The 27,968-nt window shown below is 47.5% G+C and overlaps 1 protein-coding gene across 1 annotated transcript in view; it reads left to right on the forward strand.

The window, feature by feature from the left end:
• Nucleotides 1-26,165, forward strand: part of LOC144782927 (maestro heat-like repeat-containing protein family member 1) — a 48,069-nt gene extending 21,904 nt beyond the window's left edge. The window contains exons 4-5 of the mRNA XM_078662163.1: nucleotides 25,337-25,420; nucleotides 26,091-26,165. Of these exons, the coding sequence (XP_078518289.1) occupies nucleotides 25,337-25,420; nucleotides 26,091-26,156 (150 nt within the window). The 3' untranslated portion in view covers nucleotides 26,157-26,165. The remainder of the gene's footprint in view (nucleotides 1-25,336; nucleotides 25,421-26,090) is intronic.
• Nucleotides 26,166-27,968: the final 1,803 nt, after the last annotated feature.

Below are 27,968 nucleotides of genomic sequence, written 5' to 3' on the forward strand. Positions count from 1 at the left end.
CTTGAGTCCTAAAATGTCCATGGACTCGACAATTCTCACTCCGGTGCCTACTCGATTCACGGGTTCATACTCTGCGACTCTGGGCAATAGCTTGCTTAATCTCCACAATGGCCCCTCGCGGCGGGATGCCTGGCTTTCACCTTGCGGATACCCTGCCGAGGTTATCTCACAGGGGAATACCAGGACGGGTTCCCTAAGCAAGCGCTTAGAAACCGCTCGGTGATTTGCGCTATATAAATTCCTGTACATTTACATTTACATTTGCAACTCTCGCAAAACGAAGACCTATTGTATTGCAAATGTTTGTTAAATTATCTAAGCCAATAACTGCGCAGGTCTCTGCTTATTGACTGAGGGGTATGACAGGGGTGATGAAGATGCTCAGTGGCTAACAAAAGCAAGGCAATGAAATGCTCAGACCATATGCATAGTTTAGAAAAATGCACCAGCACCAAAAAGTAGGTGCCTACCTTAACCAATAGCTGTCAATCCAGAAACATCTCATATGATTCTCTAAGAATACGTCAGCCACAACAGCAGTCCCAGCTCTTTCTAGGTAGCCTTTTCACACTGCACTGGTATTGCATGTATGTATGTAGAGATATTTCTATAATCTGAACATCAGAAATATTGGAGCGTTGATGGATTGGCCAGCTCATCAAAGAATGTACTCCATTCAGACAGGGCAGTGTAGTCATGTATTCCACCGACCTGGCAGACATACAGCCCACCATATTGAGGGATTTCGGCTAGCCTGAAAATTCCATACTAGTTTGTAGGACTGGAGTCAATAACATCAAAAGTTGTGGTAAAATCCAGCTCGCACAACTGCAGGTCCGGGTTTGACTGTGAAGTGAACAGATTAGTGGCGTCTCATTGCTGCATTTCACCCTGATTCGAGAGCAGCTATTGCACAAGAGGCAATTCATGTTGATTTGTCTTGTAGCTGGATAGTAAGTTATTTCTTTAAAAAAATCTTTTGATTGAATTTTTAACAAAGTTAAGATCACAATACTGTAACACTGCATTGTCATCCACCCCATGCTCCCCTTGCACAACAACCCTTTTAGTTCCAGAATACCATGAACTAGACCCCACTTAAGTCAACTGCGACCAGTCCGGTAAACTATTGCGGGATCCGTGCTCCAGACAACTGTGTGCTTTCCCCTAAGAACTTCCTATGGGTTGTCTACTCTGGGTATTTTTTGCTGCTCTTTACACAGTCCCCAGAGTCTATCATACTTTTGTGAGCATCCTCTAGACCTATACACTGCTTCCTTAACTAAAGAGCAGTAATCCATCCCTCTTAGCCGGTTTGAGATTGGGGAGGCCTCATGGATCCCTAATGGCCCGCTATGTGACATTTAGCCAAAACACAACCTATCCCAGTCATCATTTTTTGCCCCCTTACTCATCCTATCCGTGGAGTACTTCCATGATTCCCAATATGGGGTTGCATTCTATCAGAAATCGACATACCATTTCTAGGTTGGAGAAAAGCAGGTTCAAATACACCTGAATGACCCGGCATTCTTATACCACATGCATAAGAGAACCTCTGGCCTGTCCGCAATTGAGACATTCAGGGCTGCTGTCGCTCCCCATCCTCCACAGCCTGTAAGGGGTGTAATCCATTCTCGGATAGTATTTAACCTGGTCTAATCTAAAGCAAGGCAATATTTCTAATTCTCCAGTTGCCATTGTTTGCCTCAATCCATTTGTTATAATCCAAGGGCCGCAGGTCTGATTCCTGCAATTTGTTTAGCAGATCTGGAACATTTATCGCCAGAGTTCTGTAAAGCAAGATCTGTCCTTCCTACCAATAGCTGACATCATGAGTCAGATTTCTTATGGGCTGTACTCTGTGAGAGCTGATATGTGTGCATTGTGCCTGACCGCCAATTGGTAGTTTTGATTATTATCATTAATTAAAACTGTTACATACACATAGCATAAGTGATTAAATAGGATTGACTGTATTAAATAGCAAGGTTAAAATGAAGGTTAAAAGGGCCTTATTTGGCCAGATTTGTCCATTTAGTGATTCTTTGGGTTAAAATCGAAAGAAAGGTGATCTGTGCTCCATTTGTAATTTCCCGTGCCGATGTTGTTTTGCCTGAAAGGGAATCTTGCATAGATTTGCATATAAATAAGTCTTGTGCGAAGTGCCGCTATGCAGACTAGGCTGATGAGATTCGTGGGACCAAGTGTCTCCTATGATGGTCTTTCCGCTAAGCAGTCCTTTGTTGTGTGTTGGCTGTATTGTAATTCTTACTGGAGTTGTGCAATGTGCCGGGCTAGAATGGGTCTAACTTCAGTCTCTTCTTTGCAATATTGAGAAATTTAGTAAATCAACAGGTCAATTGCATGTTGACAGATATGAAACAAATCAGCACTGCTTGCCTGCAGGAACCGATCCCTTATAGAGTAAAAAGAGGTAGCAAGAGTACGTGTTATTCTTGTACTAGGCTTTTGCAGTTGCAAATTATGTGTGCGAGATCTTCCGTTCCGAGGCTATATAGTTGACATTTGTTGTCTCTGGGTTTCTCTTCCTTGGTGGAAGGTGTGGTAAGATCGGCATTATACCCATCCTCTATTGTAAACATTTCTCTTTCAGATGGATATTGAATTCATAACTAAAATATTTTGGTAGTTTGGCTTCTACATATTTGTTTAGTACGTACCAGGCATGTACTCTCTTCACAAGTGCAGGCGTAGCTTCTTCCATTGACAGTACTTTGATGGTCTTGTTAACCACTTCCTTGAAGCTGGTGTGGGACACTGATGTTGCCCATAGGTTTTCCAGACCAAGGGAATCTCTAAGATACATTCCCACCGGTAAGTTCTTTCTTAGTGATAGTTCAACCCAAAGTTGCCAGTTCAGTGTATCTTGCTCTGCCCCTGTGATCTTATGCCAGCATTTTATAAATGCACCCCTTCTGGCCAGTAAATGCTTCTGTAACCCAAACTCTATCCTTATTTGGGATGGGAGGTGTATTTCGGGAGGCTGAAGATTGTTCTAATTGAGCTGGTGATTATTTTTCCACAGTAGTGTTATCTCTTCCGCTCATGGCCTCACTCCCGTATGTTATAGTTGGCAGGAGTTTGACTTGGATAGTCTCTAATAGAGGGCTCAGAGAGGGCCCGGCAATCACTTTTTTTAACGTTTTCTTGGTGAAGGATATTGTATTACCTTTTTGTTTCAGTGTTTCCATATGAGGGTTGAAGGAGCCTTTGTTATCTAGTAGAAAACCCAAGTATTTGTATTTCTTTGCTGATTCTAGTTGGTGTGTGTCTAGAAGCCTAACTGGTGCATGTCAGCGCTCTAAGATAAAGAAAGAACTGGGATATGTGTAAATCGTATCAAGCTTTGAGTGGATCATAGATCATCATATGGTGTGTCTGCCAGACATCTCCCAATGTAGGGATCCCCAACTTATCTCAGTGCCCTGGACCCCTACCGTTTTCTATAGCCATGTACTAATCCACAGAGGCTTATTCCTAGTGGGCACCCTCCACTATCCAACCTACTGCAGTGCCTCTTGCCAGCTTATCACAGGAATGGCTGAAATAGCCGGGAGAGTGGGCAGGGGCAACTCCCCATACAGCCAAAACCCTGGGTCCTGCCCGATTAAGAGAGTCCACTCGAATCTCGTAGCTGGGGTCCCCCGATCCCCAAAGATCCACTCATTAATCACAAGCAGGTGGACAGACTAGTAATACAGTCTGATGTCTACTGCCCCTAGTCTGCCATCATAAGTGGATTGAATGCACTTCTTATGGGAGATTCACAGTGCGATCCTCCTACTTGTAGCTACTGATGTTGGCCAGTAGGGTTGTAAATGAATGGGTACAGATTTTGTGGGGCTAGGACTATACGCCCCATAATGATCGGGTGAGGGAGCTCCATCTTGCCATATATCCCTTAAATTTGCAAGTCAAAGGGGTGATTATCCTGTCCCAGCGTTCCTGTGGGTCTCTTGATATGCGCATGCTCTAATGTTAGACAATTGGTTTCTGATTGACAAAAGTATGCACCCTGTCCAAGCAGAAGCCATAATCTTGGTCAGGGTAAGCTAGAGCCACACTTAAAGATAACATGTGCTTACCCTCTGGTGAGGCTTATCTAAAGAGGCAATGTGTAAAGTATTTGTGCAACACACACACAGTAACACAATGAATACACCATAGAAAGACTCCAAACAGGTTGAGAAAAAGCATGTTATCATATTATAAAGAAAATAAGACCAAAATGACAAAAATCCAATGTACAGAGTTTGAGATATTGAATTTTAAAGGCATAAATGCAGTAAAGTGCTTAGAAGCAAGTAGTGCTAAAAAGGTTACTTTAAGTCGTGCTGGACCAGGTCAAAGTCAAATATCAGGCTGACCACATGAAAGCGTAGGCCAGCTAAAGAATCCACGCAGGACCTAGTGAACAAAGCACCTTTCCTGATCGCAAACAGTGAGGTGTGTCGATCTGCGCCATCTAGTGAAGGTGATGCGTCACCCCCGAAGTCTGGTGCTGGAGTCAAGAGGTGTCGAACAATTTGTTGCATCGGATTCTACCACGCAGTGGAGGGGATGCATCAATCTCACCAAGCAGCAGTGGCGGTGTACTCTGTCTGATGCATCGATCTCTGAAGGCAAAGTGCTGGTTCCAATGTAATGTGCTCATTTTACTTGCGCAACCGGATCTATGCACCCGTTCTGATATACACAGACAGAAGATGCATTAAATTCCATGCAGCAAGTATCTTGGCCACATCCAGTGTGTTCAGGTGCAGGGGTATGGGTAGAAACTTTGATATCCCTGAGTCTCAAGCAAGAGGAGGCAAGCCAACAAGCCATTGGAGATCACTTGTAGGGAAGGTAGAGTCCAGCTCTCCTTCAGCAGAGTCAAAGAGCAGCAGACAGCAGGGAAACACACGAGAAAAGCAAACCTTCCAAGCCTGCAGTCCAGAAATTAGTTATTTAAACAGCACAACAGTCCTTGTAACAAAGATTCAAGTTCAAGATCCAGAAGTGCCTAATTATTTTGGGGGGGGGGGTCAGAAACCCAGTACTTATACCTAAAAGTGCCTTTGTTGTGGCGTGGTATGACTTCAAGGCAGCTCTCTTAAATGCACATGTTCCCCTTACAGGCCAGACCTGTCTGCCAGGCTACCTGTGGGGGGTAATCAGTCCGTTGTGTGGGGACAGGATACTACCTATTCAAGTGAAGTGTTAACATCTCCATTCCAACCAGCCCAGGCAAGGCCATGAGAATGCAGATGTATGTAGATGGGTACTCAAACCTACCTATCCTTCCTGTGTTGGGGCTGTCTAGAGGGAATGCACAAAGTATAGCTGTCCACCACCCCAGACATGCATTGGAGATCGGCTATCAGGCACACAAAGCAGTAATTGCAGAGAAATGTCCACTTTCTAAAAGTGGAATTTCTAAAATAGTAATGTTAAATTCAACGTCACCAGTAAGTAGGGTTTATCACTACCATTCCAAACATATGAAACAGGAAACAGCTACACCTCTCTGATCAGGAATTATAGCTTAAAAAGTGTATTAAGGAATTCCTGAAGCTAATCTATGAGAGGAGTAGGCCTCACAGTTGTGAAAAATGAAATATGCTGTTTGTCACTACCAGGACATGCAAACTATAAAGTAAATGTCCTACCTTTTGCTTACATACCACCCTGCCCTAAGACTACCTAAGGCCTACCTTAGGGGTGACTTATATGCAATAAAATTGAAGTTTAAGGCTTGGAAAGTAGTTTTAAATGCCAAGTCGAAGTGGCAGTAAACTGCCCACAAAGGCAATGCAGTGGCAGGCCGAGATGGGTTAGACAGGCTTCTTCTGTTGGTGGGACAATCATGGCTGCAGCACACTAGCGGCAGTACATTTACAGAGGCTGGGTATATGGTATACCACCTTACAAGGGACTTACAAGTAAATTAAATTACCAATTAAGTATACACCAATTGCACACATGTTTAGGGAAGAAGCACATGCCCTTTAGCACTGATTAGCAGTGGTAGGGGTGCTCAAAGGCCTGAGGCCAACAAAAGATTCAGCAAAATGTGCAGACAAAAAGATTGAGGTAAGACCACCATAAGACTGACAAGTCTAACGCCAAGTATTTAAAAACTCCAGCTCGCCGGGGAGTCTGGAAGTAAATCTGGAGGAGAACCCACCATAGGGTTTATGGCTGATTCCCCCAGTTCACCCTCAGGCCTGACACTTCTTTGCAGATTTTTAGAATATAAATTAGCTTTAGGATGGATTGGTTTAGGCACTGGATATAAAGGAGGACATTGTTTGCATACAAAGAGATGCAGCCCTCTAATTTTCCACCATACATCAAGCTCTACACATGCACGTCCCGCCAATCTATTTGGCATGTGGTTCAGTTACAAGAGTGAGCAGGAGAGGAGACAGCAGGCCTCTGCCTATCTGGAACTGCTGTGAGTAAATCCAGTTCACTCTGACCCTAGCCCATTGCATCATGTATAACAGTTTCTGATAGATACATCTGCCTTGTGGATTCCTCACCTTGTGAATATCCCCCTGCGTCAGCAGCTTCCGGAAATTCTTTTTGTAGCTTCGCGCCGACGTGGACAGATGTCACAGAGGCACGGCATCGCGCACGACTCCGCTGACGTCACCGACCCCATATTAGCCACGCTGGCGTGATGACATCAGTTCCCTTTTTTCCGCGTCGTCGACGCTAACGGTTTTCTAGGGATCGTCCGTAGCTTTTGCAGTAACTTTGTTACCTTGTGTTGTTGGTGTTTCATTGTCTTCTCTTTCGACATGTCTTTGAAGAAGACCGGATTTCAAGCCTGTGGAGAATGCGGCAAGACCATGTCCATTACGGATCCGCATGAATGCTGCTTATGGTGTCTTAGCTCCGACCACGACGTCGAAGACTGCAGGTCTTGTAAGAAGATGACACCTAAGGCCCCCCGTGAGAGAGAAGCTAAGCTTCTTGTGGCGAAGCTTAAAGGAAGTAAGGAGAAGAAGAAGAAATCGAGGTCACGGACTCAACGCTCGAGGTCAAGATCTCGCTCGAGGTCGCGATCGGACTCGTCCTCGGCCCATGCTTCGAGATCGTCAAAAAAGAAGCATAAGAGGAGGTCCCATGAATCCCGACATCGCTTGCGGAAGGATTCGGGTTCTAAGCCGAAGTCGCAGGTGAAGCTGGTTGAGAAAGAGGTGGTGTCTTTGGCTTCAGACGATCAGGACGCCGGGGGTCAGGCGTCGCATCCGGATTCGCCAGGTTCGCTGAAGCAGACAGCGGATCCATCTGTGGTTCCATCCCATCCTCTGGATCGGGAGGATGAAGGTGAGGGGGAGATGGTTAGAGAGGGAGAGGCTCCGTTGCCCGAAGGTCTGTCGACTCCGGTGCACCAGCCTGAAGAGGAGGTCGACGTCGTATTGACTCCATGCCCTCAAGAACAGCCTGGGGGTTCGTACCCAGCCTTTCTGGCTCCAGGTCAGGATCCGACGCATTTTCTAAATGCGATGTATGGTATTTATTCCAGGGCTATGTACCCCTCTGGGGCTCCTGTTGGTCCCACGGGTCCGATGGCGTTTGGTCTGGGTGTTCCCCAAACCTATGCTCCTGCGCCCTTTATGCCCTTTATGCCGGCTCTGGCACCGCATTGGCATTTTCCGACGCCGGCGAGGCCTTCGACTCCGAAGCCATCGACGCCGAAGTCGACGACGCCGAATCCTTCGACGCCGATTCCATCATCCCTGTTGCTGAACCCTGAGCAACGTCGTGGGATTCTTCCTTGTCCGGCGTCGGGCTTGGCGCCGGCACCGACTTCGACGGAGCCGACAGTGGATCCGGCGGCTTCAAATGTGAAGCACAGGTCGAGGCGTGAAGCCCAGAGGCTGATGGAGGAAGAGAGCTATCGTGAGGAGTATTTGGAGGAGGGTGAGCTGCAGGATCCTGAGGACCCTTTTGAGGATCTTTCAGTTGCCAGTGGCCTTGAACTGTCCCCTGAGTGGGATTTGGTTTCAGTACCGGACGAACCCTCTAAAGATGTAGCTCCTTACCACATTGTGGTTAAGAAGGCTCTCACAGAAGTCCTTCACTCTCCATCATCGGTGACTGAACCATTACTGCTCTTTAATGATGCCCTTAAAGATCCAATTTTAGAGGTTTGGAAGAAACCCTTGTCAGCTCCTACTGTGTCTAGGGCTGTTGCCAGAAGGTACTGGGCTGCTCCTGATGACCCAGAATTTTTATCCACTCATCCTCTGCCTGAGAGTTTGGTGGTGCAGGCAGCCTGTTCCAAATGATCAACGGGAGCTTTTCCTCAGGTTCCAGCTGAAAAAGAGTTGAGGAAGCAGGATCAGGCTGCTAAAAAGGTTTTCTCCTCCGCCAGTATGGCGCTGAAGTCCACAAATGCGACCTGCCTGATGGGGCATTATATTCACGCCCTTATGGACACTGTAAAACAGTTGGTGCCCAAGTTACCGGAGGAGGATAGAAAAGACTTCCAGGAGGTTATCTCTGACACTCAGGCTGCAGCAAGGCAGGTGATTCAGAGTGGTTTGGACACGGCGGACTCTGTGGCAAGGGTCATGGGCTCTTCTGTAGCTACGAGGAGAGCTGCGTGGCTGAAGTCGAGTGAATTTTCATCAGCTGTCCAATCTACGTTGTTGGATCTCCCGTTCGACGGATCTGGTTTATTTGGCAAGAAGGCAGACGCTGCTTTAGAACGCTTTAAAGACAGCAGGGCGAGAGCCAAGTCATTGGGCCTTCAAACCAGGGGCACTTTTGGAAGGCGTACTAGAGGGTTTAGCGGATCTTCCTTTCGGTCTTACAAGTCAACGCAGCAGCAGCCGCAGCAGCAGCAAAACACGCTGTACAGGTCTTATAGGGGCATGCAAAGAGCCCGTTCTCGAGGCCGTCAAATCTCCTCCTCTTCCTCCTCTTCCCCGTCCCAGCCCCCTGCCAACGCAGCAAAGCAGCCCTAGATCCGCCATTCCGGATCATGTGGCACCAGTGGGGGGTCGGCTTACCCATTTCCTACGAGATTGGGAATTGATAACATCGGATCTTTGGGTTCTCAGTCTCGTGGAGAATGGGTATGCTCTTCCCATTTGGGAGTTTCCCCCAAATTACCCTCCTTGCCAGGGTTATTGTTCGGAGGACCACCTGCTTCTCCTGTAGGAAGAAGTCCTGGCACTGTTCAGAAAAGGTGCGATAGAGGTGGTTCTGAAGCAGGAGAGGGGTCAGGGATGCTACTCCCGGTATTTTCTGATCCCCAAGAAGGATGGCAGGCTTCGGCCAATCCTGGATCTCAGGATCTTGAACCTTTACCTGAAACAGGAAAGGTTCAAGATGCTCACTCTTGCACAGGTTCTTCAAGCGCTCCTGGAAGAGGACTGGATGGTGTCGATCGACTTGCAGGATGCGTATTTTCATATTCCCATCTTGAAATCGCACAGAAAGTATCTCCGTTTTATGGTTGGGTCGCAACACTACCAGTTTGCGGTCCTTCCGTTTGGTCTTACTACTGCGCCTCGAGTCTTCACCAAGGTGATGGCAGTGGTGGCAGCACATCTCAGGAGGTCGGGGATTCCTGTATTCCCGTATCTGGGCGACTGGCTGATAAAAGCGGAGTCGCCAGAGAAGGTGCTCCTTCATCTGCAAGAGACAACTCAGTTGTTACACAGGTTGGATTTTTCGATAAATGTACCCAAGTCTCACCTGGTGCCCACCCAGCGCAACCTGTTCATAGGTGCGGTACTGGATACTACTGTATGTCGTGCATTCCCTCCTCCTCAAAGGATTCGCGACATACAGGAAATGATTCCTTTATTCTTCAATGGAGCGGTTGTTCCAGTCCTGAAGGTCTTACGTCTGCTCGGTCTGATGGCTTCTTGCATTCTGTTGGTCAACCATGCACGCTGGCACATGAGGGCACTCCATTGGTGCCTCCGCAGGCAGTGGTATCAGCACAACGGAGATCTCAGGGAGTCAGTGAGGATCTCCAGAGAAAATGCAGCGGATCTGTCTTGGTGGAGCGTGGAAGGCAATCTGTTGCAAGGAAAGCCTTTTCAACTTCCTCCATCGGTGGCCACAGTGATAACGGATGCATCCACTCTTGGGTGGGGTGCTCATCTGGGGGACCTGGAGGTCAAGGGTCTTTGGTCTCCAGAGGAAAGGTTGCTTCACATCAACCTGCTGGAATTACGGGCGATACGTCTGGTGCTCAAGTCCTTCCTCCCTTCCCTTCGTGGGCGGTCAGTTCAGGTCCTGACGGACAACACGACCGCGATGTGGTATGTCAACAAGCAGGGAGGAGTGGGGTCGCAGTGTCTCTGCAGAGAGGCTCTGCGTCTCTGGCCCTGGATTCGGGACCACCAGATTTGTCTGATGGCAAATCATCTGGCCGGAGTTCTGAACGTTCGTGCAGACAGTCTCAGTCGGCGGTTCTCTGCCAACCTCGAGTGGAGGCTTCATCCAGAGGTAGTTCGTCACGTCTTTCGGACGTGGGGGACTCCTCAGGTGGACCTGTTTGCAACTCACGAGAATGCTCATTGCCCGTCATTTTGCAGCCTCCAATTTCTGATGCAGGGAGCCTTGGGGGTCGCGTTTCAGTTTAGTTGGAACTCGCAACTACTTTATGCGTTTCCTCCCATACCCTTGATTCCTTGGGTTCTGAGGAAGATTCGCCAAGACCGTGTTGTTGTGGTCGCAATTACCTTGGCAAGGAGGGTAAGTGAGCTTCAAGCTCTTAGTTCAAAGCCCCCATTCTTGACCATCCATGCTGATCGAATAGTTCTTAGGACCGGGGCTGCTTTTCTGCCGACCTTGTGGCTTGCTACCGGGGGCACCCAGATTACTTGTGTTGCTCCCGGAGACTGTTTCGCTTTGCCTAGACTAGTACACCTGAGGCGGAAAGCCGGGAGATAGTTACATCGCTATTTTAAAATTTACTTTGAGTTAGGAATTTATTTGCGCCTGTTTGAATTTTAATACTATCACTAACCTTCTCTTTACATTGCACGCATTACTCCATGTTGACACAGCCGAATTGGGAGCTGTGGCCGGAAACGCCCCTTGTCCTCTTTGTTGCACGGCAACCCCACTCATTTTCTAACAACAACAAGTCCCAGCGCCTTTGTGCTGCCCACGGGACTACAAAGCGAGGGGTGAGTGCTGGTTCGCGAGAACTTGTGGCTTGCTACCGGGGGCACCCAGATTACTTGTGTTGCTCCCGAAGACTGTTTCGCTTTGCCTAGACTAGTACACCTGAGGCGGAAAGCCGTGTGATAGTTACATCGCTATTTTAAAATTTACTTTGAGTTAGGAATTTATTTGCGCCTGTTTGAATTTTAATACTATCACTAACCTTCTCTTTACATTGCACACATTACTCCGTGTTGACACAGCCGAATTGGGAGCTGTGGCCGGAGACGCCCCTTGTCTTCTTTGTTGCACGGCAACCCCACTCATTTTCTAACAACTACAAGTCCCAGCGCCTTTGCGCTGCCCACGGGACTACAAAGCAAGATGGCAGCTTCTCCGCGCAGCGGACACAAGCAGCGGGCGCGCCTCTGTCGCGCCTCTGTCGAGCCTAAGTCTTGCCCGTCTGCACCCGTCCGCGTCAGGATGGGCCAGGGGGCCTCCAACTCTGCCTCTGCTGACACTATCCCAGCCTCTTCAGGTACGATTATAACTTATGCGGCCGATGATCTGCTCTAATCTTGCGTATGACTGTGAATCGGCTGCCCGTCCTTTGGAATGGTCAGATCATATGGCAGTCAAATTCTCTCTCTCGTGCATTACAAACATAGCACTTAATGCTATCTCAGGTGAAAAATCACGTTGCTGGGGTAAACTTAACATCATCGAGTTCAATAGGCACTTATCTAACACATTGCCAAATGTTAATTCGTCTCTTTTGGCATCGGAAGCAGCAGTCTCCGATTGATTGACTACTGCTGTGAATAAACTCGTTGCCCTTGTACCTCTGCACACCCTGCCCCATCGACACCCTGCAGCATGGTTTTCGGAGAATTTAAAAACTGTGAAGTCCGAATGCAAGGCACTCGAGAGACAATGGAGACGTTTGTATTCTCCCTCACGTAAGATGGCATATAAGGTGGCCCTTAGAGACTACCATAAACAATGCAAGACTGCAAGAGCTGCTCATATCGCCAATACCATCTCACATGCCCAAAATTGCCCGCGCACATTATTTTCTGTGGTGAAAAAACTAACAGGAGCAGACTCCATTCCTGCACCTCCAGCTTTGATTGAGGCACAGTGTAACTCCATTGCGGAGTTTTTTATCACCAAGGTAGAACGGATCTATGATTTGTTGGGTCTTCGACCGTTGAGTGCAGATTCTTCCTCTACCCCTGTGCCAGCCCAAGACTGCCACGTTCCTATGACAACCAAACTCTCGGAGTGGCTGCCTTTTGATGATGTTTCCTTTGTTAACTGTCTGAGGAGCATTAAATCTGGTTCTCCCTGTGATCCTCTCCCGGCAAGAATTCTTAAACAACTTGATTTAAACTCCCGTCGCGTATTGATGAAATTACTGAATACTTCACTGATAGAATCATGTGTTCCACAGATCTGAAAACACGCGATGGTAGTTCCCTTGCTGAAAAAAGTAGGTGCGGATGTTTCCAACCTGTCTAATTACAGGCCCATCTCGCTGTTGCCCATCTTCTCAAAAATCTTGGAGAGGCACATTAATTCCCAATTATCTCATTTGGTAGAGAGTTCAGGCTATCTGCATCCATCTCAATCTGGATTCAGAGCCCACCACTCAACTGAAACTACCCTTTTGGGGGTTACTGAGAATTTAAGGCATGGTATCGATCGCGGGGAGACATCGGCGCTTATCCTGTTGGATCTAAGCGCAGCGTTCGATACCGTGTCTCATTCCATTCTTCTCACATCCCTACAATCTTTGGGAGTTGGGGGCTCTGCCTTGATTTGGATAGCCTCTTTTCTGAGTGGGCGTACCTTTCAGGTTTTTTCAGCAACAGCATCTTCCAAAATTTGTGCATCGGCGTATGGTGTTCCCCAGGGGTCTATTCTTAGCCCTCTGCTTTTTAATATCTATATTAGACTCCTGGCCACCATTGTGGAAGAAGCAGGCCTAACCTTATTTTCATACGCCGATGATACACAAATTATTTTCTCCCTATCTAAAAGGGAAGGTAATAATGCTTCGGACCTTAAATTGGGTTTGTCCCAAGTGGCAAGATGGATGCGGGTAAATTTCCTTAAGTTAAATGGAGATAAAACCGAGATTGTGATCCTGGGTAAGGACAAAGATCTCTGGGGCCCCCAACATTGGCCCGAGAGTATGGGCCCTACCCCGACGCCCGTGACCCAGGTTCGCAATCTCGGATTTTTGATCGATGAGAAGCTCACTATGCGACAACAGGCTGTAAAGGTGGCTGCCATTTGCTTCGCCACTTTAAAATGGCTCCAAAAAATCTTGTGGATGCTTCCGGTCCCCACACAAAGGACGGTGGTCCAGGCTTTAATAACATCTCGCCTAGACTATGGAAATGTCCTGTATCTTGGTGCCGACTTGACAACCGTGAAAAAACTTCAGGTTGTTCAAAATGCGGCCGCACGATTGCTACGCAATGTTCCACGGAAAACATCCGCATCGTTAGCCCTTCGCGATTTGCACTGGTTGGAAATCAAGAATAGAATTAAATTTAAGGCTCTATGTTATATCTTCAAGATAAAACAGGGCTCTGCTCCCAGGTACCTTCACAATCTCATTCATGTTTATACACCTAGCCGTACTCTTAGATCTGCCGGCAAAGGAGATTTTGTTGTGCCTAGATTTAGGCTGGTGAAGATGGGCGGCCGCTCATTCTCTCATCTGGGCACCAAATCCTGGAATGCTCTGCCTGTTAGGCTGAAGCTGGAAACTGATCTTGTCAGGTTCCGCAAGGGTTTAAAAACGTGGCTCTTCCAACAATAATCTTCAGAAACAGTCTCTCTTGTTGTTCCACTCATGTGAAGCCTTGTAGTTCTTTCTTCTCCAGTCTATCACTTGGTGCCGGGAAACCCACTGCGGGTAGCTGTCGCGCCTTATAAGTTTTAAATAAATAAAATAAATAAACTCCTTTCCACCTGGGGCAATCCGTTACCCTTCCTACCTTCTATCCTCCCCCTCACCCTTCAAAGGAGGAGGAGCGGCTTCATCGCTAGGACCCTAAGAGGGCGGTGAGCTTCTACCTGGACAGGACAAGAGAGTTCAGGTTGGATGACCAGCTGTTCGTTGGATTTGCTGGATGCAGGAAAGGAAGATCTGTGCACAAGCGCACGCTTTCAAGATGTATAATTTTATGCATCAAGATCTGCTTCTCCCTGGCGGGTAAGGAACCTCCAGAGGGTATAAGGGCTCATTCTACTAGAGCTAAGTCTGCAACATCTGCTCTTTCTAGAGGTGTGCCTGTAGAGGACATTTGCAGAGCCGCAACTTGGGCCTCCCTCCACACTTTCGCGAAGCATTACTGCTTGGATACCGAGGTGAGGAGGGACAGCCACTTTGCGCGCTCTGTCCTCCAGGATTTCTTGGTATAGAAGAGTGGACACCCTCCTCCGGGAGTGGGGACTGCAGTGGGACTCTATTCACAAGGTGAGGAATCCACAAGGCAGATGTATCTATCAGAAGAACAAGTTACTTACCTTCGGTAACGCTTTTTCTGGTAGATACAGTATCTGCCTGTGGATTCCTCACTGACCCGCCCGCCTCCCCGTTGTCCACTCTTGTATACCATGTTTATTGTATATATTTATTTATATTTATTGTCAAAGGAAATGTTTATTGCATTTTGCTTTGCCTTATTGTTTTCACACTATGGGCCAGATGTAGGTAATTTTTATTTACCGACCTCTTAAATACCGAGTCATACCGACTCGGTATTTAAGAGGTCGGAAAATAAAAATACCGAGATGTAGGTAATTGCAGATGTGCAATTACCGATTCGGAAACAGTCGGTAATTTCCGATGTGGTAAATACCGACCAGTTAATGCCCATGCATTCCTATGGGCTTTGAAGCCCATAGGATTGATTGGGCATATACCGGTCGGTATTTACCACATCGGAAAATACCGACTGTCACAAGGGTGCAGGGGGTGTCACTTTGACACCCTCTGGCACCCCCAAAAGAGGCTCGGGTGCCATGTGGCAGGCATACCTGCCCTAAGGGCAGGTCTGCCTGTCATATGGCATAGGTGTGCATGCACACATGTGCATGCACACCAGAAACGGTATTTTACCATCAAGTAGTATTTGATGGTAAAATACCGATGTGGTACTGCTTGTGGGACTCAGAAGAGTCCCACCTACATACCAATTGTCCGGAATCAGTAATGATACCGACTCGGTATTTTACATACTCGGTAAATTTACCTACCGGTAAATTTACCGAGTCTGTAAATTACAGGGACCTACATGTCAAATTGCTTTTACCGGGTGGTAACGGCCGAATTCGGCCGTTACCACCCGGTAAAAGCCTACCTACATCTGGCCCTATGTGTGTAATCTGGACATTGTGTACGGTGTATACTTTGTATTGTTCTACTGCCATTGGTCCGTTTGTGTGCCTCGAAGGCACGGAAAAAAGGGGCGGAACTGATGTCATCATGCCGGCGTGAGTCTAATATGGGGTCGGTGACGTCAGCGGAGTCGTGCGCGAATCCGTGCCTCTGTGATGTCGGTCCACGTCAGCGCGAAGCTACAAAAAGAATTTCCGGAAGCTGCTGACGCAGGGGGATATTCACAAGGTGAGGAATCCACAGGCAGATACTATATCTACCAGAAAAAGCATTACCGAAGGTAAGTAACTTGTTCCTCACATACTAAAGGAATCTAGGACCAAAATTAATATTTTTTAAGATATTTTGGAGGAAAGACCATTCAAATGGGCCAAAGGCCTTCTCAAAGTCAAGTTGCATCATGGCTGTGTGGTCAGATACAGAATGTATGTGGTCCAAGTACATATTTAGCCTCCTAAGACAAGGCCTTGTGCTTCTGACTGGCATAAAGCCATTTTGATCGCAATGCACTGGGGGACTCACCTGTTTCAGTAGCCTGGTTGCTGAGGCCTTTGCAACTATTTTGACTTAAATATTTATTAGGGAGACCAGTCTGTAAGACGCGCAGTCTGTAGGTGGCTCTATGGTTTGGGGAGGGCTACCACTGAGGCTCTCCAGATATCATAAGGAAGTAGCAAAGCTGTCTCTGCAGCTTCAACCTTCGTGAGGAAGTGAGAGTAGTGTTGATGCAAACCTTTCCAAGAATTGTATATGGAATCCATTTGAACCAGGTACCTTCTCAGATTGCATCTCCTACAAGGCTGCATATCACTCCTCCTTCGACAGGTGAGCATCCAAATTCACCCTCTCACTGCTGGAGAGCCTCGGCGTGACCAGGTTTGCAGCTAAGAGGTTTTGTTGCTCCAGCCCGCCCGAAGGCTTTGATTGGTAAAGTGCCTGATAGAAATGTGTGATTTGTAATAGGTCACCTCACTGTCGGGCCCCATGTCTATGGGACAAACCTGTCTTCCATAGTTGGCTGCAAGCCTGTTTAGCAATTTTCCTGTCTTGCCTCAAATTCGTACTCTCGGTTTTTAAAAATCAGACACTGGTGCCCTGGCATGAGTCAGTTTCTGTTTAAAGGCCTCCTTAGTAGCCTCTAAACTACAAAATGTGTCATGATCTCTCATTTGGTTCAGGCGATATTCTAATTCCCTAATCTGCCTTTCCAGTGCTGTACTTTTCTTTCTCCTCCCACAGTGTATGGAAATGGAATTGGAAGTGCATTTGTAAAGCGGGTAGCTACCCGGGGGCGTCCCAGTGCTGGACTCGTGGAATTAGTTCTGGAACAGAAGAGACCTAAGGGAACAGCCGGGTTTTCAGGAGCTTACGGAATTTTAGTAGGTTGGTTTCCCTGCGAATGTTGAGGGGAAGGGAATTCCAGAGCTTGGAGGCATTGTATGAGAATAGGCGTCCTCCTGACCGTGCTTTCTTGATTCTGGGAACGTTTGCCAGAAAGAGGTGGTCGGATCTTAGCTTCCTGTTGGCTTTGTATGGTTTGATCAAGGATCTCAAGATTGGGGGGCCCTTGTCCTGTAGAATTTTATGTGTAATACAGAGGGATTTGAAATTGATTCTCTCATGGATTGGGAGCCAGTTTAGGGAGCTTAGGGCAGGCTTAGCAGAGCATCGTTTTTTGTGCCTGTTAGCAGCCTAGCTGCAGAGTTCTGGAAAAGTTGAAGTTTGTTTATGACCAATTTCAGGGCGCCAAGATATAGGGCGTTTCCGTAATCCAGTCTGGACAGGATGAGACCCTGACTGAGGAGTTTTCTGGAGTGGGGGGGGGGGGGGGGGTAAAAGGGGAAGGACTTTACGTGTGGTGCGTATGAGACCAAAGCAGGTTCCCGCGGTTTTCCTAGCTTGTGTTTGAAAATTGAGGTCGTGATCGAGCCAGACACCCAGGCTTTTATTTCTTTTTTTGGAGCGGGAACTGGTCCCATGCACGATGGCCACAAAAGTTTTGTGGGGAGTTTAGATTGATTGCCTAGCACTAGGATCTCTGATTTGTCTCCATTTAGTTTGAGGAGAGAATTGCTCATCCATCTGGAGGTTTCTTTGAGACAGGAGCATAGATTTTCCTGGCAGTGGTCCGTCTGATTTAGAGAGACCACGAGTTGGGTGTCGTCGGCATACGTGGCCAGGTTGATGCCGGAAGGGGCTACAATTTCCTCCAGAGGGGACATATACACGTTGAAAAGTGTAGGGCTTAGGGATGAGCCCTGAGGCACCCCGAATTGGAGTGGCACAGCTCTGGATCTAATGTTGCCTTTGGAGACCTGAAAGGTTCTATGTTCTAGAAAAGATTTGAGCCAGGATATTGCTGAACCTGTGACTCCTATTCTGCTTAGACGATGGACAAGTATAGAGTGGTCCACCATGTCGAAGGCAGCGCTTAGGTCTAGGAGGATCACTGCTGCAGATCCACCTGCGTCTAGGACCATTCGTGCCTGTTCCACCACTGCCATCAGGGCGGTGTCTGTGCCCTGGCCAGGCCGGAAGCCTGTCTGTGAGCGGTGTAGGAGTCTGTTGGATTCGAAGAAGGCGGAGAGCTGTTGGTTAACGAATTTCTCCGCCACCTTGCTGATTCCATGCATTAAGGATAAGGGCCGGTAGTTGCCCAGTTCTAGGGGGTCCAGATGGGATTTCTTTAACAGTGCTCTAACTGTAGCCCTTTTCCAATTGGGGGTCGGTGCCCAGTTCTAGGGAGGTGTTAAGTTAGTGATGGGGGGGGGGGGGTGATGGATGGTGTCACGAGTTTCAGGATGTTGAAAGATGCGGGTCGAGTGGGGAGCCACTTTTGATTGAGTTTAAGATATGGGGGAGCATCTCCCTTATCAGCGGAGAGAAGGAGTCCAAGAGGGGGGCGTTAGAGGTAATCTGGTGAGTAGTCAGGGACGGGGAGTGTTTTTAGGATATTTAGAATTTTAGTGGAGAAGAACTCTGCCAGTTCGTTGCATCTGCGACCCGAGGGGTCGGTGACGGGGGTGGATCTGAAACTTTCAGCAGTTTTTTGATGATACGAAATGTTTCCCTATAGGAGTTGGCGGAGGCTTGGATTTTTTCTTTATAGAAGGCCGCCTGGGTTGATTTTAGGTTAGCTTTGTAGGACCTGATAGCTGCTTTGTATTCTATTTTTTTGGTTATTGGCCCAGTCCTTCCTGAATATGCGTTCAAGTTTTTTGCATTGTTTTTTCAAGACGCGGAGTTCTGGGGTGAACCAAGGGGATTTGAAGGTTCCATTTTTTTCAGGTAAGATTTTTCCTTGCAGTACTTGATCTATTGAGTTTTCTATCCAAGTGGAGAATTGCTCGTCTGCTAAGACTGGGTCTGGTTCGAATGAGGGGGTGGTGATTTCGAGTCCGCGTCTCCAGTCCTCAGGGACTAATTTTCACCATGGGCATTCTGGGAAGCGAGGTGGAGGCCCGTGAGGGGGTTCGGTGTTGGTTTGCCAGTGGAATGGTACTAGGAAGTGGTCTGACAAGGGGATGGGGAGGGACTTACTCATTTTTAATTTGGTGATGTTTGAGAAGATGGGGTCTAGTAAATGGCCTTTTACATGTGTGGCTTGGTGGCTTTTCAAGAGAAGGTGGTAGGAAACCAGGTCAAGTGTTAGGACCCCTGCCACTTCGTCCGAAGGGTCATCAAAGTGGAGGTTTAGATCTCCCAGTATTGTAAAGTTGGAAGAGGAGCAGGCACGTGAGATGATGGCTTCCTTCAGGGAGCTACAGAACTGTCCATGTGCTCCTGGTGGGCGGTACAGGAGAATGCCCAAAAGTGATTTTAAAGGGGAGAGTTGGATGATAAAATGAACGTTTTCACAATCAAGAATTGGGCTGTCGAGAATGCGGCAGGAGAGGTGACTTTTGTGAATGATTCCATTTCCACCGCCTTTCCCAGTGATTCTGTTGAGGCGTTGGGTGAGGTATCCTGGGGGGAGGGCTTGAACGATGTCTGGCTCTGAGCTTGTGGATAGCCAAGTTTCTGTCAGAAACAGAACATCTAGTTCTGTGTCTTGGAGAAGCATATTGATTTCCAAGGAGTGTTTGGATAGGGGCCTGCAGTTCAGCAGGGCCATGCTGATTGAGTGCTCGATGGGGGGGTGAGATTATCTTTAGAGATAGTGATAGAGTGTAGGAGCAGTGAGCGCAGTTGCTTTGTCGTTCCTCCAGGGAAATGAGTGGAGGCATGGTATATTTGTGACCTGTCTGAGTTGTAGTAGTTTCTCCCGAGGGTAAATTCTAGGGGCTGAGGGAGGGGGGGCAGCGATACCTGGCCCTGGGTCAGTTCTGGCGCGGACGGGCACAGATGGGCTTGCCTTTGGCGCGCCTTTGGCGCTTCCGCTGCGCACGTCCGCTGCACGAACAGAATGGCATCGTTCTTTTATGGTAAAACAGGGTAGACCAACTAACCTGCGCCGCAAGCGAGGGGAAGTTATAATCACTTACGGTGCCGCCTTCCCTCCACAACAATCTGACTACGTCAGTGGTGGACCGGGGAAGGGGGTGTTTGACTAGGTGAGCGCTGTGTGACTAAATGGAGAATTTAGCTGATTAAAAAGTGAAAGAGCGCTAGGTCTGCTGAGCAGAAGTGGTTTAAAATCAATGGGAGCCCTTTGCCACTCGTTCCAGCGATGTGGCAATTCAGTCTCTGTTACCTGAATGGCGAGTCTGCCAGCGCGTGTGAATGCTCAGTTCTTGCACTAAGGGTGGGCAGAACAACTCGCCTGCTAACCTGCGCCGCAAGCGAGGGGAAGTTGTAATCACTTCCGGTCCCGCCTTCCCTCCACAACAATCTGACTACGTCAGTGGTGGACGGGGGAAGGGGGTGATTGACAAGGTGAGCGCTGTGTGACTAAATGGCGAATTTAGCCGATTAAAAAATGAAAGAGCGCAAGGCCTCCTGAGCAGAAGTGGTTTAAGATCAATGGGAGCCCTTTGCCACTCGTTCCAGCGATGTGGCAATTCGGTCTCTGTTGCCTGAATGGCGAGTCTGCCATTATTAACCCCCAAAGAACTGCTTTCATTGCCTCCCACAATGTGATTAGGGAGACTTCTGTTGTGGAGCTTGCTCTTAAGTAGAGTTCTATCTTTTTCTTCATGTGTTCTTAAAACCTAACATCCTTCAGCCACCCAACCTAAAGGCTCCAGTGCATGTTAGACCTACACCTCCCCAGCCCCATAGTTAATTAAATCGGTGATTAGCCCAACAGTACCCCTGCATGAATTGTAGCTCCTGACGACTATCAGAGTCCAGCAGCTGGGAGGAAGAAGTAGTCTAGTCTTGAATGTGACCTATGAGAGTAGGAATAATATGTGAACTCACATGCCGACATGTTCTTTGCTCTCCAAGGATTACAAAGCCACAGGGACTCCGCCTATGGTGCAATGGTTTAGCCCCTCTTTTCAAATCAAGTTGTAGGTACATGACATCATTGAAATCCCCCCTACGATAAGCTCCTCATCCAGGCCCAAGGTGATAACTGTCATCAGATTTTTCATCGTAGTCGCCTGCAGGGTCGGTGGAATATACACAGACACTACTGCCAATGGAATGCCAAACAGGAAGCCCGTAACCACCACATATCTATCTATGGCATATCAGATAGTGTCCATGACCATCAGGGGAAAAGTAACCCCTAGTGAACCCTGCATGATTAAAGACTAAGGGGCCGATTATAAATGCGGATAATCCGCATCCTCCGGGCCAGCGGAATCCACCGCCGACCCGGAGGATGCGGATTATCCGCTGCGCCTGGAAAAAGACCCCCCGCCAGATTAGGATGGCTGGGGGATCTATTTTCTGTCCGCCGCTTTTCCGCCGCGGTCGCCTTCCGACCTCGGCGGAAAAGCACTAACATGGCTGGCGGTGTCTATCAGACACCGCCAGCCATATTAGGATAGCTGCGGTCATATGCCTTTCCACGGCGGCATTTCCGCCGTGGAAAGGCATATGGTGTTGTCTTCGGGGGCCCGTTGCGGGCCCCCAGGGGTGAAGGGGGGGGGGGGGTGCACATGGGGGGTACCTATGGTACCCCCCTGCCTTTGCGTGCACGGAGCGGCAGGCACCCCGCGGTGCCTGCAGCTATGTGCATGCAAAGGTAAACATGCATTTTTTAACATTGCGGCGTGTGCTGCTTCAAGCAGCACCCGCCGCAATGTTAAGAATACAGGATGTGACCACCAGGGTGGCGGTCACATCCTAATTGGCACGGAGAGACCGCCGCTGCCCATGCGGACGGTCCCTCCTCCTCTGGGGTGGCGGACAGACGCAGGTCCGTCCGCCATCCTAATAGGCCCCATAGTGTTTAAAAAGGCACCCCTATTCCCAAGAAAATGTGTCTCTTACAACAATGGAACCACTAGGACCAGATTGTGGGCCAGTTGAAGGATTGTTGTGCATTTTATTTTATCCATCAACCCACTGAAATTCCAAGACAATTGCTTGTAGTGGATGGTGTTGTTCCCAGAGGTCATGGCAGGTCATTGCGCCCTTTTGACTGTGGGTCGCAATCTGTCTTGCATGAGACATAGTATTGTGACCAAATCAACCCTAAGTACCCAACTCTCCCCCCAACAACCCTCTACTCAACACCTCTAAGTGGAAGCATGTTTCACCTCTAAAAAAGCAACCCTAATAGAAACAACATACAATTCAATGTAATACTATATCAAAATAAAGTAACCACAATAATCTTGTGTAGTGGGGAGTGGTTTGCCTTGTGCCAGCCCCTCTCCCCAGAGGCAATGTGTCTCTTCTCCCTCCGTGAATTAGAAAACACTTGTAGCTGTACATGAGTGAGTTAAAATTTGTAAAGCGCAACTTAGCCCATAGGCATCAAGGCGCATCAAGATGGTACCGCTGTTTGAGATGTAAAGACATGTGCCGACTACATGTAAGCTTCTGTAAAGAGCCAGGTTTTTAAGGCTTTGCGGAAGAGCACGAGGGATGCCTGGCCCTTGAGCTCAGCTGGAAGCATGTTCCACAATCTGGGGGCAAGGGAAAAGAAGGCCTTCCCTCCCCATCTTGCCTTGGCAGTTCGAGGAACAGATAGAAGGTTCTTGTTAGCAGAACGAAGAGCCATGGCCGGAGCGTAAAAGGACACAAGAGACCTAATGTCTTCGGCTCCAGACCCTTGCAAAGTACAGTAGGTAAGGCATAGGACCTTAAAGTTTATCCTGGCCTGCACAGGGAGCCAATGCAGATTTTTTCTAATTGAAGAGCCAGATGACCGTCTAGGGGCATCCACTACAAACCTGGCTGCTGCATTCTGCACTATTTGTAGGCGTTGAACTAATCTTTTATTTATGCCTAGATATAGTGTGTTGCAGTAATCAAGCCTCGGGGAGATGAGAGCCCCCGTGATCTGTTTCCGAGCTTCAGAGGAGAGGTAGTGCGTGATCTTTCTCAAAATTCTTAAAACACAGCAACAGGTAGAAACCGTCCTGCTGACTTGTTTGTCAAAGGAGAGAGTGGTGTCAAGAATTACGCCCAGATTGCGGGCTGTTTGAGACGGCGAGGGACAGGTTCCAAGGGCCGGGGCCACCAGTCCATTGACCAGACCTCCGATTTACCTCCGAAGATGAGTACTTCGGTTTTTTTCCCATTTAATTACAGGAAGTTCTTAATCATCCAGCGCGCAACTGGAAGGGGACTAAACCCCTCCTCTATACCGCTGAATAATATCTCATCATTCACTAGTAGGTTCCTCTCCCTGGTACTCACCAGAGCTCTATGAGGAGGATGCCCTATGTTTATCCTCCTGTTATAACCAGATTTGGCCTCCTATCAGTCTGCTGCATTTCAGCCTAGAGTGGGATGGTTGACCCCCTTCAGTCTCCCGAGATGTCATTGGCTCCTTTGTTGATATGGGCAGTCATTTCATCTCCGACGCTCAAATCCAGGTCTCTTCCGGGCTTTAAAATAAAAATGGTTCCCTACTGATACATAACTTTAAGTTTGGCAGGGTACATCGGCACATTCAATGTACATAGCCCTGACTTTCCACTTAACCTCTAAGAAACATTTACGAAGGAGCTGCACTTAACTGTGTAATCGGGGAAGAGCATAAACTTGGAGTTGGTGCAAAGGACGTCTGGATGTTGGCGTGCCTGCCGTGGGATACAGTCTCTGCCTAAAAAGTTCAGTACCCTAATGATAATGGCTCTAGGCTGTGTCACCGACAGAGGGCATGGGGCCAGCGCTCTGTGTGCCCTTTCCAGAACGAAGTAGGGGGATAGCTCACAATCCGGGACCCTGATTCTGAACTATTCTGTGAGGAATTTCTCTGGGTGCTGGTCCCCCACGCCAGCTGGCAGGTCTACCAGCTGGGAGGGTCCTCCCTACACACAATGCAAGGGACATCTGCCCGCGCTTGTTTCTGTGAGGCCATGTCTTACTGGCCCAGACGCCACGGGGATCAGGCGTGGAGTAAGGCTGGGCTTGTGTGACCGTCACTGCCCCCCCATTGGCTGTCACAATCCGATGTGGCTGCCTAAACATGAAAAGCGGTCCCTACCACACCCCTCCCATGTGGCTGTTTCCTTTGTGCCCCAACAGTCAATACGGAGGTAAAGATGGATCACCGCTGTGGGATTGCAGCTCCAGGATCGGTACGTTGGCAGCAGTCCAGTCTTCCGACATGTCGTTGTTTGCCTAATACTTTTCTCTTATCCCTGGCTACCTGCATGGGCTTGCGTAGGACAAAGGGTACAAGAGTAGGGGCCACAACATGGATGTTTGCATCCGAGAAAAGGTTGCTCCATAGTTGACTCGCCCAGTCAACAGTTGCAGCCCTGGCCCAGTCAACAGTTGCAGCCCTGGCCACGTGTGGCGCCCAGTTCGGCTCCTCCACTCTAAGGTACCCGTTCTGCTGTTTCCAGCCACCTCTTGGAAGTGAAAGCGGCTTCGTGCCACACCCCGGCCACTTGGCTGTCTTCTCTCCCTTGCACGACCCAGGAGTCGATGCACAGGGAGGTTCACCATTGTGATTTCACAGCTTCAGGTGATGTTTGTCACTAGCAGACACGTCTCCAGGCAGGTCGTACGAACACCCAGACTGTCGATCGGCAAAATTGTCTCTCATCCCGGGCTCCCTGGATGGGCTCCGGTGGGCCAAAGGTGGTTAGTATATGGGCCACCGCACCAGTACTTACGGCTGAAAAAAGGTTAGCCTAAGGGTCGGATTCAGCAGGATTCTCGGAACTGGCACGGGGCTCGCGTAAAATGTAGCCTCCATCTTACACTACTTGGCAACACCTCCCAGGAATTTCTTTCTTGATGCTCTTTACAATGTAGTCGGTCGGAGTAATTTTTCAATAGTAGGCAACAACTTTGGGAGCAAGGATGGTATTCATCAGATAACGTAGATACTTTATTGTTTAGAAAGAGACATATACAATTTCTTGGGTCAAGAGCAGAGTGACCACTTCTGGTAGCAGCACACTTGTAGACTGTCAGCTTACCATTATTCACTGTTTCTGCATCTTTGATCCATTACTCGCAAAAGTAATAGTTCTGCTTTTAAAGGGGATGAACACAACGGGCTAAGGCCGTGAAATGCCCAATAGGAATCGAACATAGTATGGGATTTCTTGTACAAATGTTTCTCTTCGTTTTTTTAGTTTCTTGAGGTGTGCAGCCTTTTGTGACTTCTGTCTCTGTGAGACTCATGAGAGTCTAGATGTGTTGACAAAGGTCTTGGTAATGCTGATATTTTAATTATATTTTCAGGATCCCTCTATTCTGCTTGAAGAAGTAACACCACCGGAACACAGGGATGCCTTCGACATGCCCACCATTGCAGCTGAGAAACATGTGAGTCTTCTTTAAAGTTCTATACCATCAAGTTCATGTGCCCTCTCTCTCAAACTGTGCCGCTTCCATTCCATCTACCCAAAACAAAGTAAATACACAAGATACCAGAGGAATAACTGCCCCTTGAAACTGTACTCCATTCTCAGAAACAAAAGGAATTAATTACAATATTACCAAGGAGTGAATGGTGTAGTAACTCACTCAGTCTCTCATCCAGTGGTACCCTTAGAGATCTAGAACCGATTTCGTAACTTCAACGCTGGTTTTAGTGCACAGTGTAAATGGATAGAGGTGGAAGCTATCTCTTGCTGGAAACAGGAATTAATTCAAACAATCACCCTTCTTGACTACAAGACTAACCTCTTCTGTGAGAGAAGCGAAGAAAGCACACAGGGGTTGATCGTATTTGTGGACGAGCAAGGAACTATGGGATCGAAAATCCCCTTTTACCGTAGGAGCAAATTTAGCTTTTTCTATCCTCACCTCTAAACCAGGCAAAGTATTCAGCTGCATTGGCAATGAGCAACAGAGAAATCAATCTCCTATTCCCTGGGATCAACTAGTTACTGGCAATGCCCACAGTTTACTATTTTTTAGAAAAATAAGTCATCTGTTATGCATGTTGTCACATCTAAATAGCCTTCTCGTTTCCATTCTCTCTATCTACCAGATCGAGGACATGATCAAAAGTATGAAAAACACTCTCAAGTTGTGCGACTACATACTTTCTAAGTAGGGTGAGGTAAGATTCTGATGCTTTTGTTTTCTGTTAATGTCAGTGAGAGTGTGAGTACTATCAGATTGAAAGGATCACACAACAAACCATCACTAATCGATGGGGTCACTGGAATATAATGTAAATGCAAGGTGGATTTGTACAGTGCTGCTTGTCACCCATGAGGGTAGCCAGTCGCTTCTTCCATACAATTTTGGGTTTGCTGTACTTACCAAATAATCGTCCCTATGCTAAATAGATTACAGATTTCCACAAATAAATGTATTGATAGTTTAGAATAATCAAAAAGAACACATGGTGCTGCGCCACGGCAAACATTAACTACTCACCAGATTACCTCACCCATGTGCTATACTGGGATATGAGAGGCAAAGCTTTTTGGGAGAACAGCATTAATGTGTGATAAAATAGCAGAATAGTATTCTCACAGAATGTAATAAATTATGCTGCATAATTTTCACTGTGCCCCATAATATAGCCTTCCAAATGTGCCTCCTGAATATTGATATTGTCGGACACTAATACCTAATTCCACATATGTGTACCAGAAATATATATACATATGTCTTCATTTATGTGGAGTTAAGAATGGTAAATATATCTGCCCCTATTTGCATTTATCATTCAATATTTTGTCACTCGATATTTTGTCCATGGCATTAGTGTGCCACAATATTCTTGTACAAGACGTTCAAGAGTACAATTGGCCCTTCATAGTCTCATAATTCCAGAAGCACTTCTGACAGAAGGCCTTTCATTAATGTTTTAAATTACATTACAATTGGGTGTGTTGAAAAGGAACGAAATACATAGGTTTTCAAGTCTAGAGAAATCTGTAGAGAAATATGTAACCAACAATGGACATGGAGAGACTGAGGGATCACATCCCATTGGTGCTGGAGAAGGAGCGATTCTTGGGTAGGGTTGTCCAAAGCAGTTGTCATCACAGAAATACGTCTACGTTGGGAAAGATTGGGTGCAAAACCTTTTAGAAGAGAAAGACAGTGGACCTTTACTTTTGTGAATGAGGCCCTTTTTGTTTTTATGAATTCATAGATGTATCATCTGAAAATACAGCCACCAAGAGCTTGGCTGCAATCCCAGTATGGATGCTTTGTGATTTCAAAAGAAGAGCATATTAATTCTGAAAATCTAGCTCGGATGCAAGAGGGGGCCATGAGTAAACATGGGTATCTGCCCCCTTGTGTCTAACACTGGCATTTATCAGGTCGGGATCACATTGTTAAAAATAATCCATCTGATTACAAAACACCTACTGCCTGTTTAGGAACTTCACAGAGTCTTCAATTCTGTAGAGTAGCTCCTGTGTAGTAGAGGGTGTGACCATGAACAGAGCAAGAGGCAGTTGCGGGAGTACAATATTTGAAGGCAGCACATTTTTATAAACTAACTTATCTCTTGTCATATTTGAAGAGGCACAATCTTTTCAGTGCTGAATCCCCTTCACCTTGGTTAAATGTATTCAAATTCTTTGCAAGCCAAAGTTGGAAACAAGGCAAAATATATCTTAAGAGCGCATGGTGCCTCAATTGCTTGCTGCACTGTAAGGATGGACAATTGCCTACTTGACCTATCTGACCATGTACCTTTCAAATTCCAGGTACCAGCCTAAGTGCCATCTCTTTGGCCTTTGATTCGGACCACTGTGGCTGATATCACCGATAGCATTTATTGAGGATCCCTCACCATCTCCCTTTCTGATAAGCACTCAGAGCTGAAACACCGTATCCCACCAGAGGACATGCAGAGAACCATTAGAAATCATTGAACAGTAAAGCTTCACCAGCCATA

The sequence above is a fragment of the Lissotriton helveticus genome, chromosome 9 (genome assembly GCF_964261635.1).
Source record: "Lissotriton helveticus chromosome 9, aLisHel1.1, whole genome shotgun sequence".
Classification (NCBI taxonomy): Eukaryota; Metazoa; Chordata; class Amphibia; order Caudata; family Salamandridae; genus Lissotriton; species Lissotriton helveticus.